Here is a 19,485-nt window from a genome sequence, read left to right on the forward strand (position 1 = left end):
TTTATTTTAGTTTGAAAATCAAAAATTCCTGTTATATTTTCTTCCTACTATTTTTGTCTCGTTTATCAAGCGATTTGTCATACAGATTAACCTTACTGTTAAATTTATTTCAATCATTTTTCAAAAAATTTGGAAGCGTGTTTTTAAAAACACTGTAATTAATAATCGTTATAAACATTAGCGCTTGCATAATTGCCAAAAAAAATGATGGCATAGCGATTTTCATACAGCAAGTTCAGCGTACGCATTGCTGTACTGCGCCAGAATCAGAACTAGTTAATAGAAAGAAGTCCGCCATTCAGGAAGCAATACCGTCGCAGCAGATTGCGCGTGCCATTTTAGCGTATCAACAGCAGCGTCGAAAACAGAAACAATCATAGCAGAGCGCACTAATGAAAGGGTGCCGTACTCGCGTCGTGTTTTTCAGCTAGGTGCAGAAACGGTTCTTTTGCATGCATAGCAAAGCAGAGTTCAGTAGCCCATAGTTATGTCTTAGGTTACAGTTTCCTTTAAAGCCGCAGTTATTATTCAAGCTAGCCTTCAGGCGAGCTGCTAAACCGTACAGTCTACGCGCCTTATTAACACATAATAGAATAATATTGCGGTATAGGCCTGTACTTTAGAAGTGCTTGTTAACTGGAATACACATAATAGGTTCAAATCGGTTTCAGAGGATTGCGTTTAACTACAAAGTACAATCGTGTTTCTACAGTCAGGAGTCAGTATACGAAAGATGAAAAGTGTCTAGTGTCAAGGCTTTATATATAAACGAATTGAACTGTATAGATGTTACTACTAAATGGCAATTTACACAATTATTGTGAATTGGTTGAACATTTCAATACAGTCAAATATGTTACAGACGCTATGCGTTGAAGTTATGGTACAGTTTAGTATTGTAATTTTAACTTGAATATGACGAAGCTATCTTAAAGGTTCGGCGCAGTTTGTCAAAAAAATATTTATATATACTTAGAATCACAGTTTAGTAGATTTAGGTGTTCGACGAATGCTGTTTAATCAACAAACGTTTTAAGAGTATGTAAAACTCAAGACAAAACATTGTTAATGCATTTTGATTTTAATCATCACTTTACTCATGTAGGAAACCTGTCATAAGACTTGTTAGTGAGTCAAACCTGTGTACAAATAGCTGCTTCATGGCGACAGTTAGTTCGTTAGTAACAACAACAGCCACAGTGATGGATGGTACCACCATGTCAACTCCTATCACCTCTACCTTTGACATAAATGCATCTTATCATTCGCTGAACTCAACATTGGACCCAAATTCAACTTACTTTGAAAAGTGGTGTCCGTATTACCATGTACGTAATAGTAATCATTTTTAGGAGGGTACGGTACTATGGGACATGTTTTCATTCTCCTTTATAGTGGGGTTGCGGGAATGTAGTGGGGTAGGGGGAAGGGACACCATTCATTCTATTTTCTTGTCAGATTTGGTAGTAAACAAAGGATATTTACAGAACTAAATAACCAGATTCTAACACTTTTTTAAAGAGTGTTATTAATTTTTCAAAACTCGATCAGATAATTTATATTTAGGTGCTAACGGTATACCCCACCTTACTCTACAGTACCTATATATAAAGTTTTCTTTTTATTTGGAAGTGTAAACTAATAATTAAAGAGCTATTTTACCCAGTAAATAACTGCATTGAATGTTTTAAAAAAATGTATATTTTACAATAAGCAAAGTTAAATGGTTACAAATAGTAAATAAATGTGTTAACTGTCACAAAAAAAGTTTTTTTTATAGCATTCAAGGTTAAATGGTCATAAACCGCTGTGTTTTGAAAGTCACTCGTTCAGACCCACATCAAAACAGCGTTTATTCCCATTTTCACCGCACAGTGAGAAACTAAAAGTAGAAGTACGTTCAAACATGCTGTACCAAAAAAGCTGATCCCTTATAGCCCGGCAATGCGTTATTGGCAATGGGACCATCCCTCGCGAAAAGTCAACGCTAATGCGATTCCTATTAGGGCTCCCAGGGGGCTTACGCACGCCAGTGACAGCTCTACTAAAGCTAGCCTAACTGGCAATTTGCTAATACCGATCCTTACGTTGATGTACCGATTAAAGCCGGCTAGAGTATTTTAATTTGATATAACACTTGATGAATAACTTCGTTTCTCCTCACATGGATAATCTAATTTATATAAATAGGCATAACTACAACGACCTACAACAGGAAACCGCATATTTCCGATTTTATGACAGCATCATATTTTGGGAAAATATTTTCGTCCGAAATTGACAAAAACAGCATAATACTTCAAAATCTGTTTAGTGGCTATTGGAAATATTCTTTATCCGAAACGTTACTTCTGACTAATTGGTCAATAAGAAGTATTCTTTTAATTTTAAACAGTGATGCAAAAAGTTCCAAAAACACACATGGAAAAACCTCAATTAGTTTTAACGATCGTTTTAAAACTCCTTAATCATTTCTTTCGCCCTTAAAGACAACTTAGGATTACGTGTTAAGTAACCATGGTTTACAGGTTAGAGCCAAAACATGTTGTCGCACAATATGTATGTGGGTTAGCTAAACAATGGTTGTTTCCCACTTTCCTATACGTCACTGGGTGTTTTAGAAAACCCATACCAATTCTGAGTCATTTAAATTGTTATAAGTGAATATGTATATATATTCAGACAGCACAGCACGCGTGTGTTTGCGGGCGCATAGTCGTAACATCAGATCACTATCTATTTTAAACGTGGGAGTAATTCTGCCTCCACACGACGTTGTATCGGTAAAACAGTTACTTCTTATCGATACGTAGGCAATTTATACGGCACGACAAATTCCCAACCACGGTTAGATTAAAATGTACGATTTTATGATTTGTGTCGCTGATAAATAAAGGCAACAGCTATAATATATAAGATATAGTAGGGCGGGGGAAGATGGGACACTTTTAGCACATATTATCCAAATATTCTAATCGTGTTTTAATTAATTAACAACGGTCTTTGAAAGTCGTTGTGATATAGTTTTATAATTACTTGAATGTTCTTTGTTTAGTATTTAATGGGACGAGAAATTAGAGATAGGAGATGTCCCATCTTTCCCCACCCTACTGTATCACCTTTTTATTATAGTTTTTACTATTATGTATATGTACACATATATATTTATTAGGTTTTTATTATAGTTTTACAATCGTATAAAATATCACAAAACATATAACGCTAGTTAAAATGATTGTAAAACGCGTACTAACCAGAAGTATATGCGCAAACTATAACTCCCACCATGTTAACAACGTATTTACACACAAAATCATGTTTAAAATGTTATACAGAAAATGCTTACTTTCAACACTATTCAACTGACGCGAGTGATTATAACATGGATCCTGTTCTTGGTCAGCACGTGTGGAAACAGCTTTGTTCTCTACTGTCTTTGCATGCGGAAGCAGAGACTTCATGTCCACGTCATCACCATGCACCTAACATTAGCTGACCTGGCGTTCACATTCTTCAGCATGCCAATGGGTAAGTCGTATTGCAAAACCTATGTAGAGACGCATGGCAGGGTGGGGTAAGATGGGACATGTTTTTATTCAGTTTTCGCATGTCTTTTGGTGGTTAACAAAGAATATTTACAGAATTTACCCCACTAAAACAGTTGTTAGCTGTTAAAGCACAATCAGGAAATTAATACATGATGTGCAAACGGTATCCTATTTTACCCCACAGTACTATATGAAGATGTAACACTATTTGTGTCACATACGTCATATTCATATATACATGCGGTATATAGGCAACTTTGAACAGGTGTCAGGCGCCGCCAAGCTTATAAGTGATTATATCGGTTATAATGTAAAAGAATGTCCAACTATACATAGCTTTAGGGAGATACGGTAAAAAGTTACCTCAGTGATATTTACACGCGGCTTATTTTAAAAACGCGGTGCGAAACACACGAGTTTTGATATAGACAGATGATTGCTAGGTAATTTGAAACGATAGTTACTTTTTTGACATTTTTGCCGCAAGGACGTTGTTAAAATACAATATAGTACTGTGGGGTAAGATGGGAACTGTCAAAACATTTCATATTTCCTAATCGTGTTTTTATTAATTTACAACGTTCTTTTCGTAAAGATATACGAATCTGTAAATACTAATCTTTTACTAGCAAATAGGACGATAAAATGTGAAAACATGTACCATTTTATCCCAACTTACTATATAGCATATATAGTAGTGTGAGGAAAGATGGGACATCTTTTCATTCCATTTTCTCGTCCCATTTTGTAGTAAACAAAGAACATTCAAAGGATTATTAAACTGTTTCCTCACGACTCCAATAGACCGTGGTTAATTGTTTAAAACACGATCAGGACATTTAGATATTAGGTGCTAAAGGTTTCCCATCTTCTCCCACGCTACTATATAATTTTTGAATCTCGTGAAGATACGGGTTTTAAAGGGTTTTAAATCTGTAAATTTTATTATTTTACCACGAAATGGGACGATAAAATAGTGAAAACATGTACCATTTTATCCCATCTTACTATATAGCATATATGAATTAAACATATCGTTTTAATATTTTAAAGAAATGAGTTATAACGTACACTTTCAGTATTTGTGAAGTCATAGTGATTGGCAAGGTCCAAGTCTGATAGTCAAACACAAAACTGTACTTTTAGAATCGAAGATATTTTCTTCTTTGCTCAGAAAGCCCATTGTTACGTATTAGTTAATGCGGTAATGGCCTTACATTCCACTATAGCCCTTAAGACTTGTAATCTTGCCTTAGCCTATAACGGTACATCGTTTTCTCGTTTCGACAGGTTCAATTAAACTGTTGTTCAAATTAATGGAACAGATTGCGGTCAGGTGTCTGAAGTATGTTTGTCAACCTTATTTTAAAAAATACCTTAAATTGCTATGAATTCACAACACCTTGAATTGTTGTTTCCTTTTAAATCTAAACCGTCTCATTCAAACCTGTGTGTGAAAGAGAATTCGTGGAACCGTATTGTTGTTTTGTTTTTACTATGTCGATATTGGCGGCTTGGACTTGACTGGTTTTCATTTAAGATTGATGAAGGGGTTTTTAAACACATAGCACCCTTGGCCGACACAATGGCACCACGCTTGATAAAAACAGTAAAGATTTGGCGAATGTCGTTTTAATTCATCTCAAGGGAAATTTACTCGAAACTTTCCGCTTCTAACTTATATACGAATCAAATGTTTTTCTAAACTTTGTAAGAAAGCAAGGACACATTTATCCGGTTTGATATATAAGGGATATATATGTATACAGCACATGTCCACTTAAAAAGGTCTGATACATAACTGTATTAAAAACGTTTTTTATACAAAATCTGTTTTGATAAAACGGGATACTTCATCTGTTTTTAGTTCCTTGCCTTGATACAGTTTTTTGAACGTCACTATTTATGAACACCGATTTATCGACATTTATTACCATTTCAAAACATTTTTGGTAGTTTGGATTGGTTGTAATTATTATAGCAATAAAGGCCTAACATAACATATGTTTTAAAAAAAATTAAATGTTCCTTAATTTATATTTAATATATATGGTCTAGTGGTGTATTTTAGTACATAGTGGGGTAGGGGGAGATGGGAAATTTTTATTCCATTTTCTCGTCCCATTTGGTAGTAAACAAAGAACACTCAAAGAAATATAAAACCTTATCCTCACGACTCCCACATACCGTTATTAAATGTTTAAAATACGATCAGGATATTTGAATATTATGTTCTAAAGGTGTCCCGTCTTCCCCCACCCTACTATATATGGTCCAGTGGTGTATTTTAGTACATATAGTGGGGTTGGGGGGTATGGGACGCCTTTTTATTCTATTTTCTCTTCTCATATGGTATAAACGAAGAACATTTAAAAAATTAAAAAACTGTATTCTCCCGACTTCCATATACCGTTGTAAACAAGATCAGGATATTGTGGGCAAATGATATTTTCTGGCTGCCCCATTCTACTATATATATGGTACCACGCAACAGTACGTGACGCTGGTCATAGTCGTCATTTCTGTGATCAATTTGTTGTTTACTAGTCTATTACATACTAACATCAGCCAATACGTAAGCTATACGTTATGTCAGACTGTTAGTAAATACCTTGTATATTCGGTCGAATGATTATAGTGTTAAAAATTGTTATGTCTTAACAAAAATATAACTTCTGAAATCTCGTACTTTGATATAGTAGGATGGGGGAAGATGGGACACCTTTGGCGCATAATATCCGAATATCCTGATCATATTTTAAGCAATTAACAACGGTCTATGAGAGTCTTGAGCATATAGTTTTATAATTCTTTGAATGTTCCTTGTTTACTACCACATGGGACGAGAAAATAAAGTTAAAATGTGTCCCAACTTCCCCCATCCTACTATATATTCCTTCAATATCATGTCAGTTGTGGTTTTGGATAAAACTCTTGTTAAAAGACTCAAAAAAAAGTACGAGGAAAGAAATTTCTCAACTTTATACATTTTATATACACACACATGCTGTTGGGAAGTGTTAGGCGAACTATGTTGCGAATGACATATTAGTTGATGCTGGATACTTAACTACTCGGTCGCTTGTTTTGCTCATAAGCTATAGTTATCTGTACATATGCTTATAGCTCTTTGAATTCCATCAAATTAAAGGCTTAAGTTTAATTAATTGCGGGACTTCGCGTTCTCGGAAATCCCGTAGTGACTGTTGAATTGTATACAACATGAGATAAGGGCATTACCGATTCGCCAAGATAACGTGCCTGGAAAACACTTGTGCAGATCGGCGTAACATTATGCGAAATATACCGCACCCATTTATTTCAATATCGCCCTTGAAATTTGACCCGGCTTTGCTACGCTGTCGATTTTAACGAATTGAAACTTTTGCCAAATTGCCAAAAATTTCGACAGAGCTAAGATCTGTCTTATACTTCATAGAACTCGTATAGGTCGTGTAACAATACTTCCTCGTTCAGACGCAACATGGAACACAACAATGGCCTGGCTTGGGAGCGAATTCCTGTGTCGGTTATGTCAGTTTCTGAAGCAGTTTGGAATGTACATCAGCTCCTTAATGGTTGTGGTAAGTTGTTACATCCCTAATACAAACAAACGATCAAAGTTCAAATGAGTGAGCACGTATTTAACTAATTAGCATAATAATAATGTAAACAACTGAAGGGGGTACATGACCATTTAACATTTACATGACCAATAGTTTGACACTGTTGTAAAACACTAAACTAGCTGCCAAAAAGACCTCATATTCATTACCATTAAAGCCCTTGTCGCCTACCTTTGGGAAGCGACCGGTTTCAACATCTGTTGAGGTCTATGTGGTAGCACCCTTGGTGTTGGGCTAATGGGCCAACTCTGGCCTAAATCCCCATGGCGTGTCATACGTTATGACCTCACCCAAGTTAAAAGTAATAAGTAATTTATATTGGCAGTCATCAAGAAAAATCAAACATAAATTTGCATAAACAACTCATAAGCGCACGAGGGGTAATAAAACCACTGCATAATAGACTGTTTGTTGCAACACCTGTAGTGTGCCCTGAGTTTCCGTCACGCGAGCATAAACAAGTCACTTTTATTATTAAAACATTATTATGGGTACGAACTGTGTCAGTTGCGTTTCGATTCGAACATAATACAAGAGCACTTTATATTTAAATAGGATATAGAATCTAACAGGATATGTGTCATATATACTTAAGCCATTGTTATTGTACCATCAATCCCGTGGTAAATGTTCTTGTCAAATGAATTTAATATTTGACAAAATATTATGCAAACATGACCAAGTACCGTATAAAGTTAAACGTGGCATGCTGTATCGTGTTTTTACAAGGTTGTTTTGAATTGTGACAGCGTCCTGACAAGTTAAAATGCACAATATACTCTTGAAACTAAACGCCGTAACACGAGTTTTGGCAAAAACTCGCATTGATTACGTTGGGGTTTCGCTGGGCGCCCGAGTTGCTAGCAATGTAGCATGTATATACTCAGTACACCATCCGAGCGTAAACCGTGTCCGTATGGCTATTTAGTGGAACTTGCATACAAAGCAGCAACCTTTAAATATCATGGTATACTGTATATAGTATATAGGGTGGGGGGACGAAGTAACTAAATATATATTTTACAAAAAAACTGCTAAACATGATTGAATCTCAAAATGTACAGTCTGAAGCGTTTTAACTAAATGATGAAATGTAATACAGTTACATTCTTCTACTTTAGCACATAAATCTCAATATCCTGACCGTCTTTTAAACAGTAAACAATGGTCTACTCTATGCTACTTCATGGGCTTCGTAAAATAACGGTTTTATAATTATTTGAACGTTCTTTTTACTGCCAAATGGGACGAGAATATAGAATGAAAATATGTCCCATCTCCCCAATCCCACTCTATATACCATGGTACTTTATGCGCTGAAGTGTAACACTTTAACTATGCTATAGATTTTTTAATTATCAACGTCAGAAGGCCTAACAATATCTCAATGGAAAGTTGGTGGCACTTGCATGTACAAAAGCCGGAATCTTTGAAATGTAGTTTTCTGCCTAATGTAAGACTCGATTGAAATATAGGTTTTAAGATTTTTTAATCGTCAATGTCGAAATTGCTTAGGCCCAACAATATTTTCCATAAAATTTAATCTAATATTCAAAATATAGAGCATAGGCGTTTTAGAAAGCTGTTTAACCAGCTCCCACGCACGTCTTGGTGAAATTTCCTTTGTTTGTTGTGGTTTTAGCATTAAATAGCTTTGCGCGTATAACGCTAAACGATACGATAGATTAAGCGTATAATCCGTTTGCATTTTAACACATGTTGTATTCTGTATTCAGTAGCAGAACCAAGCTCATTTAGTCTTGTGAAAATCCAATCTAAACACATTATAATCGATTTATCTATTTTCATCATTTTAACTCAATTACGATGCTCAAACCCTGCTAAATAATGGTGTTCCTATAATCACACTCCGGCTGAATATTAGTTTAGATTATTTCAGAGTATTTAAATGAGTTTTAGATTAATGATACTCGAATGCAGTTCCGAAAATGCTTTTCTAAATCACACTGTAGCTAAATAACATCTTTGGATTATCTATGGGTGTTATATAGTCGTAATTCTTGTGGTTGTAAGTCATATGTGTTGGCGATCGCAAATGCAGCTAACAAATTACGTTTTAAGTCGTACTATAGCGAAATAATATAATACTGTGGGGTAAGATGGGATAGTTTAGCCCCTATATCCCATATTTCCTGATTGTGTCTTTACCCATTAACAACGCTATTTTGTAGTCGTGGGGCTACGGCTATATAAATCTGTTAATATTCTTTTGTGTACTACCAAATGAGACGGAAAAGAAAAATGAAAACATATCGCATTTCCCCACCATATCCCATTTTACCCTATAATATCCCATCTTACCCCAACACGTCCCATCTTACCCCACCATACTACATCTCTATATTACTTTAGAGTATTTTTTCGTAACTCTAGTTGTGGTTATGGGTCGCATATTAACCCTGAGCCTGCCAACCATAAACATCGCCTTTATTTCACATCGTCATTGGCGGTAAGCGGCTTGAAAACATGAGAACGTAGCAATGTTTTGGTGCATGCCTCTCACGCAAGCTGTCTCTATAACACTATATATGGTTCCTTATGTGAAGTTTACATTTACTTCTACCACGTCACAAAAAAACGTTTGACGTCCAAAGTACTTATGGAGAAAACACTATAGCGAGTGTGAAAACAAAAATAATATTAAAAATCAGATGAATAATACCTGTTTCGTGGCCATATATAGTAGGTTGGGGTAAGATGGTCCAGGTTTTCACTCTCTTTTATCATCCCACTTGGTAGTAAGCAAAACAATTACATAATTGTATAACCGTGTCCATACAAATCTAAATAAGCGTTGTTAATTGTTAAAAGCATGATTACGAACTAATGGATATCATATATATTTCAATATCTGTAAAAGAGGTTAGGTATAGATTTTGATCCGTGTGACATTTAAAACGCATTGTGTTTTTTTGTCCTTTAGTTAGAGCCACCACTTAAAACGGTATAGGACCATTTCCCTGTATAAGATATAATGGACTAAAAACTACAACCAATACATGGTAGTCTGATTGTATTGATCAATGCAATGTTATTGCTGCTTGTAGAATATTTCACATTCAACAACACAGCAGTGTTTTCAAACTTTGTTCAACTCCTGGTCTGTTACTGGCAGTTTTGGCGAGTAATTTAAAAAAAGAAAATTAAAAATTCACCCTTTTGTATGAAAAATATTATTTTTTATAATAAATTAACCATTTTTTCAAAAAAAAAGACGTTTTAATAAAAAAAATATAACAAAAAGTACCATAAAAGAAACTTTTAAAGAAAAATATTATATTTTTAATTTCATTACCGATACGGCCCTTTGTAGCTTTGTCAGTGGTGAACTATTTGTCAGTGGTGAACTATATTCCTTTTTATATTTCAATGCCATAACGTTTTCATGAAGTCCCTACCCTACGTTAAGCTCGATTGACGTTTCGTCAGTGATCCATGAAAAAGGTGATGACGCAAAAGGTTACAGTGGCAAATTAATTAACCGGAAAGTATGTCACAAACAGAAATAATACAACAAAAGTTAACAAAACAAAAATAAAAAGACCAGGTCATGACGCAATGTTATTTAACCCGGACATGGTATAAAGATAGTAGAGGACTCTCACGTTTGAAATGGGTATACTATTAAACTGAAAAATTCGTTGGCACAGTTTATGCCAGATTTCCTAACCGTGCTTTTAATAGTTATATATAACAATGCTCTAGAGTCGTGAGGATATACGGTTATATAGTTCTGTAAATATTCTTTGTTTATTACAATGTTATATGTAGGGGCAAAATGGGCAAATTTTCTTTCTCTTTTTTCGTCCCATTTTTTTAGTAAACGAAGAATATTTACAGAAATATATATATAACCGCAGCCCACAGACTTAAAAAATCGTGGATAATTGTTCAAAATACTTTAAAAAAATATGGGATATGGCGCTCACGGTATCCCATCTTACCCCACACTATATATACATTTATTATGCTAAACCGTATGTGTATCTTTTAGGTTATAGCACTTGATAGAGTATTCAGTATCCTGTCTCCAATGTCGGCAAACCAGCAACGGAAACGAACAAAGATTCTCCTCATTAGCGCATGGACACTTAGTCTTTTATGTGCAATACCTGCGGTAAGTAAAAGTCAAAGCAAAACCTTCATAATTGAGTTAACATAAGTTTCGTGTTCGGCATGTTTACGTACAATAACATGGTTTAATTTTTAAAACAAAGAAGTGTATTTATGAACGGTGTTTGAGTAGTTATAGTTATAACGTGAGTGTTTACCAGTTGGAAACATGAGTATAAACACGATGTAAGAGAGATGACTGTCCTTATTTTGCAAACGGTTTTACCTGTCATATGTATATATTTTTCGTTTCTTTTTTTGGTGGGGGGGCAATGCCAGTCGTGGTGGGGCAATGCCAGTCGTTATAGCCCATTCACTAGTTACACCTATGTATGCAATTTCGTGAGTGCTGTTTTTTTTGTATTTTTGCGTCTGTGCTGCATGGCTGACTATCAATCAAAAATACACATAAGCCCATAGTAGTAACAGCATAAAGGTCGAACATCGTATCATTTTATTGCGACCGACGTATTCAGCGTTATGAGTGTAAATAAATACTAAAAACGAACTAATTTTGGATAAAAATGGTGTAATTTTAAATAAAAGCTAAAATTTATGTAATTTTAAACAAAAACTAAAAATGCTGTAATTTCGGCTAAAAACGATGTAATTATAAATAAAACTAAAAACAGTTTAATTTCGTCCCTATATCTTCACATTTTTAGCTTTGATTTTTTATCATTTTTCTTGCATTTCAGTTGTTTCTCTTTTCACTGATCAAAAAACAGTTCTGTCCGGACCAGCCAATCTTTTACCAGTGCGTAGATTTCAGTCCTAACATAAACAAACAAGACTTGAAGCCATATTACTTCTTCACTATGTGTGTGAGCTTCCTTATTCCACTTTTCTTCACCGTCATCTCATATTCCTTGATCTTGTGTGAGATAAACGCCATGCAGCGGAGAGACGAAAGTGAGTGAAATATAACGTTTTTAGAATAATTTTTTTTATATTTTTAACATTTCGCAAAAATTTCTTTTTTTATTTCGTTGGATAAATTTATCGGGTGTAATTAACATATATAGTAAGCTCGGGTAAAAGGGTTCGTATCTTCATTCTCTTTTATCGTCCCATTTAATAGAAAACAAGGAATACTTACAGAATTATAACCGTTTTTTCAATTTCAATCGTTCTCACAATACAACAGTGCGCCATATATAGTAAAGCACCGAAACACTTACAATTTTTAACAATATATAAAAGTTGCGGTATATCATTTTCCAGCAAAGTCAGTATGCAACGCCCTGCATACATTGTAGTAGGGTGGGGGGAAGATGGGACACATTTTCATTCTATGTTCTTGTCCCATTTGGTGGTAAACAAAGAAAATGCAAAGAATTATAAAACCAAATTCTCACGACTCCCATAGACCGTTGTTAATTGTTCGGATATTATGGGCTAAAGGTGTCCCATCTTCCCCCACTCTACTATTTAATACCCCATGACTAGCTTTGATTATACCTTATGCAGGAATTACCGGGCGCCGAGATAACAACATTGAACGAGCAAGAATGAAGACACTGGTGTTGACTTCGTTGGTTACCCTCTCATTTATTGTACTGTGGGGTCCATACTACGCCATGGGTATCTATCATTGGTTTAATCCAAGAGAGAGAGCCACATTTCCAAAAGAAGTATGTTAAAAAGAACAAAACACATAACATATAGCAGGATGGGAAAGGATGGGACACCTTTTCAGTTTGTTTTTTTGTCCCATTTGGTTGTAAAGAACAGAACTACTAAAGAAATATAAAATCGTATCCTCACGACTCCAATCACCCGTTGTTAATTGTTTAAAACATGATCGGGATATTTGGATATTATGTTCTAAAGATGTCCCGTCTTACCCCACTATACTATGTATTTAATTATCTTTAAATACACGAATTAATACTGTATAAAACAAAGAAAAGGGGATTAGCAGCAAAACGAGTTGTTCCCAACTATATGTTAATAGTTAAGCCCTTTTTGAGCAGGGTTTTTTTAAACTGTGCTGTGGCATATTGGGTTCATGAAACGGCTCAGATGCCGCGAAACTATCACTTATTTAAAAAAATCACTCCTAAAGTTACATTTGTGGTAACCCAAAAGCCGGCACGGGGTGTATGAAACAGAATACCTGTGTTATAACGATTGACGTCGCCTCACCAAATGAGATTACATGATAAGTTACATTCATTCAATCATTCAGATTTCGGTTGGTCTTTTCGTCCTGATGTATTTTCACCCTGCTGTACACCCGATACTTTATGGTTTCTTTATGAAGGACATACGCAAGCACTTCCTCGTCACTCTAATGCGGTGCTTTAAGCTTTCCAGGTGTGTTTTGGTGTTGCATCATTACATTATGGTGGGTGGCTTATTGCGGTAACGCCTGAAAAGGGTCGGCTTCTGCGGTTGAAAGAAACCCATTTGCTTTTAATGCCGCTATATGTGTATGCGGTGTCTGCAACGCTTTTGCAAATCGTATAAGTTAAATTTAAAAGCTGCAATGCTACGTTGGGTGATGTTTAGGCCATTGAAAATATAATATATAGGAGGGTAGGGGAAGATGAGACAACTTTACATTTTATATTCAATAAACAAAGAACATTCAAAGAATTATAAAACCGTATTCTCTCAACTCGCATGGAACGTTCTTAATTGTTTAAACCCCGATCAAGATATTTGGATATTATGTGCTAATGGTGTCTCATCTTACCCCACAGTTACTTGTAACTGTCCCGCGCCGTAGCATATTGGATATAATACGCATGCCTCTAACCTAGAAGTTACGGATCCAAGGCTTTTCAGCTCGTCGCTGCTATATACTGATTGTGAACGCATGTGTCTTTGAGCAAGACACTTAAACGCTAATTGCTTTGGGCCAGTAGGCCCTTTTAGGTTGTCTGTAGTCAGCAATACATTAAACGTCACCAGTCATTTTATGCAGACGTAAAGTTACAGGAAAATTCCCATTTTTCTTTTGTGCATTATATTCGACATACTGAAACGCGTGGTAAAGAGTAAAATTTGTCCTTAGCACAAGCGACATTGGTTTTCTGCTAAACCCCTATTTCCCAATGACCTTTAGTCCACCTACGCGTGCATGGCTTATAGGCATGGTACAGATATACCACAAACAGGATTGAGAAACCGCATTTAAAACTAATGGTATCCTGCTCTTTAAATATCACAAATCGTTCTGATCCCATTTATTGATTTCAAAGGGCATTTAAACGCAATAGATTAGTAGCATGCTTCGGCAATTAGAAAACAATCCAGCAAAAGCTGTAGTTTCATTATCTAAAAACAACTTGTAAGTTGAAACTTTTCTATTTAAAATTTCTTTACTTAAACATTTTTCTGCATACCCTAAACGTAAAAACATTACCGAATCGCCAATATATAAATTTAGTACACTAAACGTATTGTAGCTAACAAACTGAACGTATTTAGCTTCTATTAAGTGCCGCATGCACTGCGCTTAAAATTCGCATAAAAACTATTACAACTGGATTTAAACGATGTGCTGTAAAACAGGCTTATCTAAGGGTTCACTAAATTACCTATAAACAAAACTATTTCAGCATGACTTGTTTAAAATTATAAAATTTATTTTTTTAATTACGTGCAACAAAAAAGTATATAGATTATGTGAATGTGCGACGATAAAAAAATCCCGCTATATTGTAGGTTAGGGTAAGACGGTCCATGTTTTCTCTATTTTGTCTTCCCTTTTGGCAGCAAACAACCAAAGTTTACAGATTTGTATATCCGTATCCTGCGAGTCTTAACAACGCTATATCTTTAAAAACACGATTAGGAAATATAAAAAATACGTGTTACGGCATCATATCTAAAGCCATCACAGTGTACTGTATATGTCATTCTAATCGATTCAACCTTACCGTGGGGCTAAATATTTTGGTGACAAAAGGTATGAAAATGTATATCATTATTCTAACTTACTCCGCAAATGGATATTCCTTGTCCAAAATTTCGCTTTGCTTTGACAACCTCGAATTTGCGGTCAAATTGAAAACTAATTTTCGCGAATCGTTTTCGTTTTAATCTATGAATCTGACTCTAAAACGTTTAATCAGGAAATGGGCTTTCGGTGTTGCCGGATGTTTACGTTTCTATGATTTAAACAACGTCTTATCACTTCCTTAAATCTGGATCGCGGAAACACTGTATTTTTGGACGATCCGCTAATTTACTTGCGGTGAAACGGTCGCTAGATGGCGGCAGCAAACGAGGTTTTAATTGTTTGTTTGTTCCTTGATTCGTCACGCGAGCACTGATGGCTCAGTCAGTTTTTCCGATATATGGTTAAGATATACCAAGATATGATCCAGGTTTATTTCGCGACGGGAAAAGGTGTAAGTCCGACGTTAAAGCGGTCGGTGTCGTGTAGATTGAACTGTCATTGAACCCCGAGTTACTTCCTATAGTGTGCGGGGCACAGACGCCGATCTGCCGCCAAAGAGAAGTCGCCAGCGCCCCAGCACCGACATTCAAAACCAAACTTGCCTAACCAACATAGAGGCGAGTCGTAGTAGTGAGGAAAAATCGGATCAGTCGAACACCCTGCTTGAAAATTCCGCAACGACGTCATTCTCGGTCAAGGTGAGCGGCGGTGACGTCATGAGCTGATGACGTCACTGGCAGCACGCCTATATGCAATCTCCATCCTTATGTTCTCACACTGCAACATGATAATGAACCGCACTCTTCAAATTTCTTCTGATGCAAATTTCTTCGCTGCAATACCGGCGCACTCCATAATAATCGGTCGCTGCATGTTGTAACCACCAACGTATCAACGGGCATGCTGCGCTCGCTTGTTGTGCTTGATCGTTGTTTTGATGTGATTTGAATGGCGGGTTATAATGCTAACATGCATAACCATGGTTGTCATGTTTCTTTCAAATAATCCTTGGCTTAATTTAAGTTTACATGAAAAAATAACCAAATCGATGCATTTTAGTTTCGCAGTAATTCTAATTCACTTCCAAACAAACGTACACTCATATTTTAAGTTCTTCATTTACCCTTCTTAGAATACCAGCATCCCGCCGAGCCTCTGAGAAGTTCGGGTCTTGCCAGCGCCACCTGCCGGAAGGAAATCCTCACCCTCGTGCCGGGCGAGCAGCGAGCTCACCTCTCCTCAGTCCTGTAACGGAACGTACTGTGTTGCGCGCCACCAGCGTCCCCTTTATAGATGCCGGGAAATGCAACAAAAACAACAACAGACAGGAGATATTTCTTCAAGTTCCACCAACAAACGGAGAGCTTTCGACTAAGCGCTGTTGTGACGAACGAGTATGACGTCATCGTGGCGTCACCATGACGTAATAATCCTGGTTCAACTATACTGCGGAAGCTTATACCTTCATCAAAGGCGTGGCAGTCCGACCACACCGGCTTCCCTCCGTGCGTGTCGCCATAATGGTACCTGGAAAACAACATGCGATGTGATGTTCATTATATGTTTTCAACGCATACGCAGTGATATTTTTAAGGTGTTGAAGAGGAAAACGTTCCCTTATATTCTTCCAATTGGCGCTTAATACTATCGTTCCAAATTTTAAAAGAAAATACGACAAAGTTCATTAAAAATTATAGGTTGGGGGGAGATGGGACACCTTTTCATTCTGTTTTCTTAATCTATTTGGTAGTAAATAAGAACATTTAAAGAATTTTAAAACCGTAACCTTACAACTCCCATATACCGTTGTAAATTGTTTAAAACAGGATATTTAGATATTATGTTCCAAAGGTGTCCCGTCTTCCCCCACCCTACTATTTAATCACATAAGACAAAGCTTAAGAATACACTGCACACGTACTAGATACGCTACGTTCGCCAGCCATACGTTTTCTGTGCAATACCTTGCTTGTAATTATATCCCATACTAAAATGTCCCAGCGAGTAAATGCAAAAGTTCCACCCGTTGTAAATTGTTACCGGGACATCCCCATTTGTGATCCCAACAGCACTCGAATTTATTCGTCCCCATTTCTGTTTCTGTTTCATTCCTTTACTTTTGCTTCAACGGAAAATTGAACGACATTTACTTTTCTATGTTTTGCGAGTTCAGTTTGCAGCTTTCGTCAATAGTTTCACTTCTTGTTGTTATTTATTAGGGTGGGGGAAGATGGAACACCTTTTCACCCTATTTTCTCGTCTCATTTGGTAGTAAACAAAGAACATTCAAAGAATTGTAAAACCGTATCCTCACGACACCCATAGACCGTTGTAAATTGTTGAGAACACATTTATGATATTAGGATATTATATGGCGTCCCATCTTACCCCAACCTACTAAACATTTATATTGAATCCTTATTTTTAACATCTAAACGTCAACAGTCCGCTAACTATTAATAACGTTGCCGAATCCGCAACTTTATAAATACTTCCTTAAATGTAGCTGTTTCACTTCTTACTAATTCGTCTTAGCATTATATAGGCCGATAGCCGTATATTATAATTCTACTCCATTCTATATGGGTGAGGTTCTACGGCAAGGCACGCCAGGGGTCCTGGAATTTAGGCCAGAATTTGCCCATTATGAATTGGCCATTTTTTAAATACCTAATCCATGGCCCATTACCCAAACACTCACATTATAGTTACTGCTGGTATGCACCGCTTGCCACACTAGAATAATCCCGCATTGTTTTAAATTAACTTTTCGCGTCACAGGTGTATACGATGTTCCCATATTGTCGTCCGGGAAATGCTTTCAGTAAAATATTAACTTTGTATTTTGCGTCGATACAGTCGTGTAATGCCGTGCCAAATAAATACGCATTCAATGTGCACAGGGCTGTCCATACCTCAACTGAAATGCAATCGCGACGTGTAAGTTGACCCGATTAAAAAAGGAAATGGTAAACATCTTCGTTTTAAAGGTAAATTATGTTTAAATGAATCAATGTAACTTTTTATCCTCGTGTGGCGGGAACGACCGTCGTTATAACAGCAGCACGGGTGTCCTTTTTCATACACTTCCTGCTGCCTGTGAATTACCATGTATACCAACTTTGTGGGTGATTTTTTTATTGCGACAATTTAGGAGACAAATAGGGGTACTTTTATTCCGAAAACCGCCATCGATATTGGTTTACGTGTTACAGCAATAGTGCACACCTTGAATTTTGGCTGCTTTAGTGCAAGTATAGCTTAATTCTAGTACTTTTACATTTTAATTCAAATTTAAAGTACGCATCTGACAACGTGACGAAAAGTAATTCCAATGTCATTTGACAATTCTGTGAGGTTTTACGTTTTCGAAGACCAAATTGAAGTAAAGGTCGAAATATTTTAAAACCATCGGGTTAAAAGGTCTTCGAACGTAACGGACATTCATTACAGCAAGGCGGGCTCGTTTTTAGGACGTAAAAATGTCGGTTTAAGATTTAAAGAGTTTGTTTGTTTTGGTCATCGGATATAGTAAGGTCGTGACGTCACGGTGGTCAAAATGGTCGTTTGTGACGTAGGTGGCCGCTAAGGATAACTGGACTAAATATATATAGTAGAGTAGGGGAATATGGGACACCTTTAGCACATAATATTTAAATGTTCTAATCGAGTTTTAAAGAATTAACAATGGAAGTCAACGAAAGTCGTGAGGATAGGGTTTTATAATTCTTTGAATGTTCTTGCTTTACCACCAAATGGGACGAGACTAAAGAATAAACAGGTGTCCATCTTCCCCGACCCTACTGTATTTCAAATTATACGTGGTAGCAATAGCAATAGAATTAACCAAGACGCCCATTAAACTTGCTATTTGCCGTGTCAGAAGATGGCTAAGAAAACATAGTTTAGTTTATTGACCTGTCATCGGCGAATGGTCGTAAAACTCGCCACCATCAAACCACTGCCATTAAAAATCTGCTGGTGGCCGGTTCCATTCAGTCAAGGAATTTCAGTCGCAATCTCGCCTTTTAAATAATTTATCTTAAGCTGGCTAATATATATAGTAGGGTGGGGGGCGGGACACCTTTAGCATATAATATCTAAATATCTCGATCGTGTTTTAAACAATTAACAACGGTCTGTAGGAGCCGTGATGAGAATCTGTTTTTATAATTCGTTGACTGTTCTTTGTTTACTACCAAGTGTGACGAGAAAATAGCTTAAAAAGTTGTCCTAACTCTTTCCACCCTACCGCATGCTAATT

At 36.3% G+C, this 19,485-nt stretch overlaps 1 protein-coding gene across 1 annotated transcript; it reads left to right on the forward strand.

Annotated features, from left to right (window-relative positions):
- Positions 1-1,103: 1,103 nt before the first annotated feature.
- Positions 1,104-16,669, forward strand: gnrhr3 (gonadotropin-releasing hormone receptor 3; the record flags this gene model as incomplete). The annotated part of the gene is given in 8 exon segments (NM_001171881.1): positions 1,104-1,328; positions 3,336-3,528; positions 7,026-7,132; positions 11,190-11,312; positions 12,007-12,220; positions 12,779-12,942; positions 13,500-13,627; positions 16,354-16,669. Coding segments are annotated over 8 exon segments (1,365 nt in total). The 3' UTR covers positions 16,622-16,669.
- Positions 16,670-19,485: the final 2,816 nt, after the last annotated feature.

This window comes from Ciona intestinalis, chromosome 3 (assembly GCF_000224145.3).
Source record: "Ciona intestinalis chromosome 3, KH, whole genome shotgun sequence".
Lineage (NCBI taxonomy): Eukaryota > Metazoa > Chordata > Ascidiacea > Phlebobranchia > Cionidae > Ciona > Ciona intestinalis.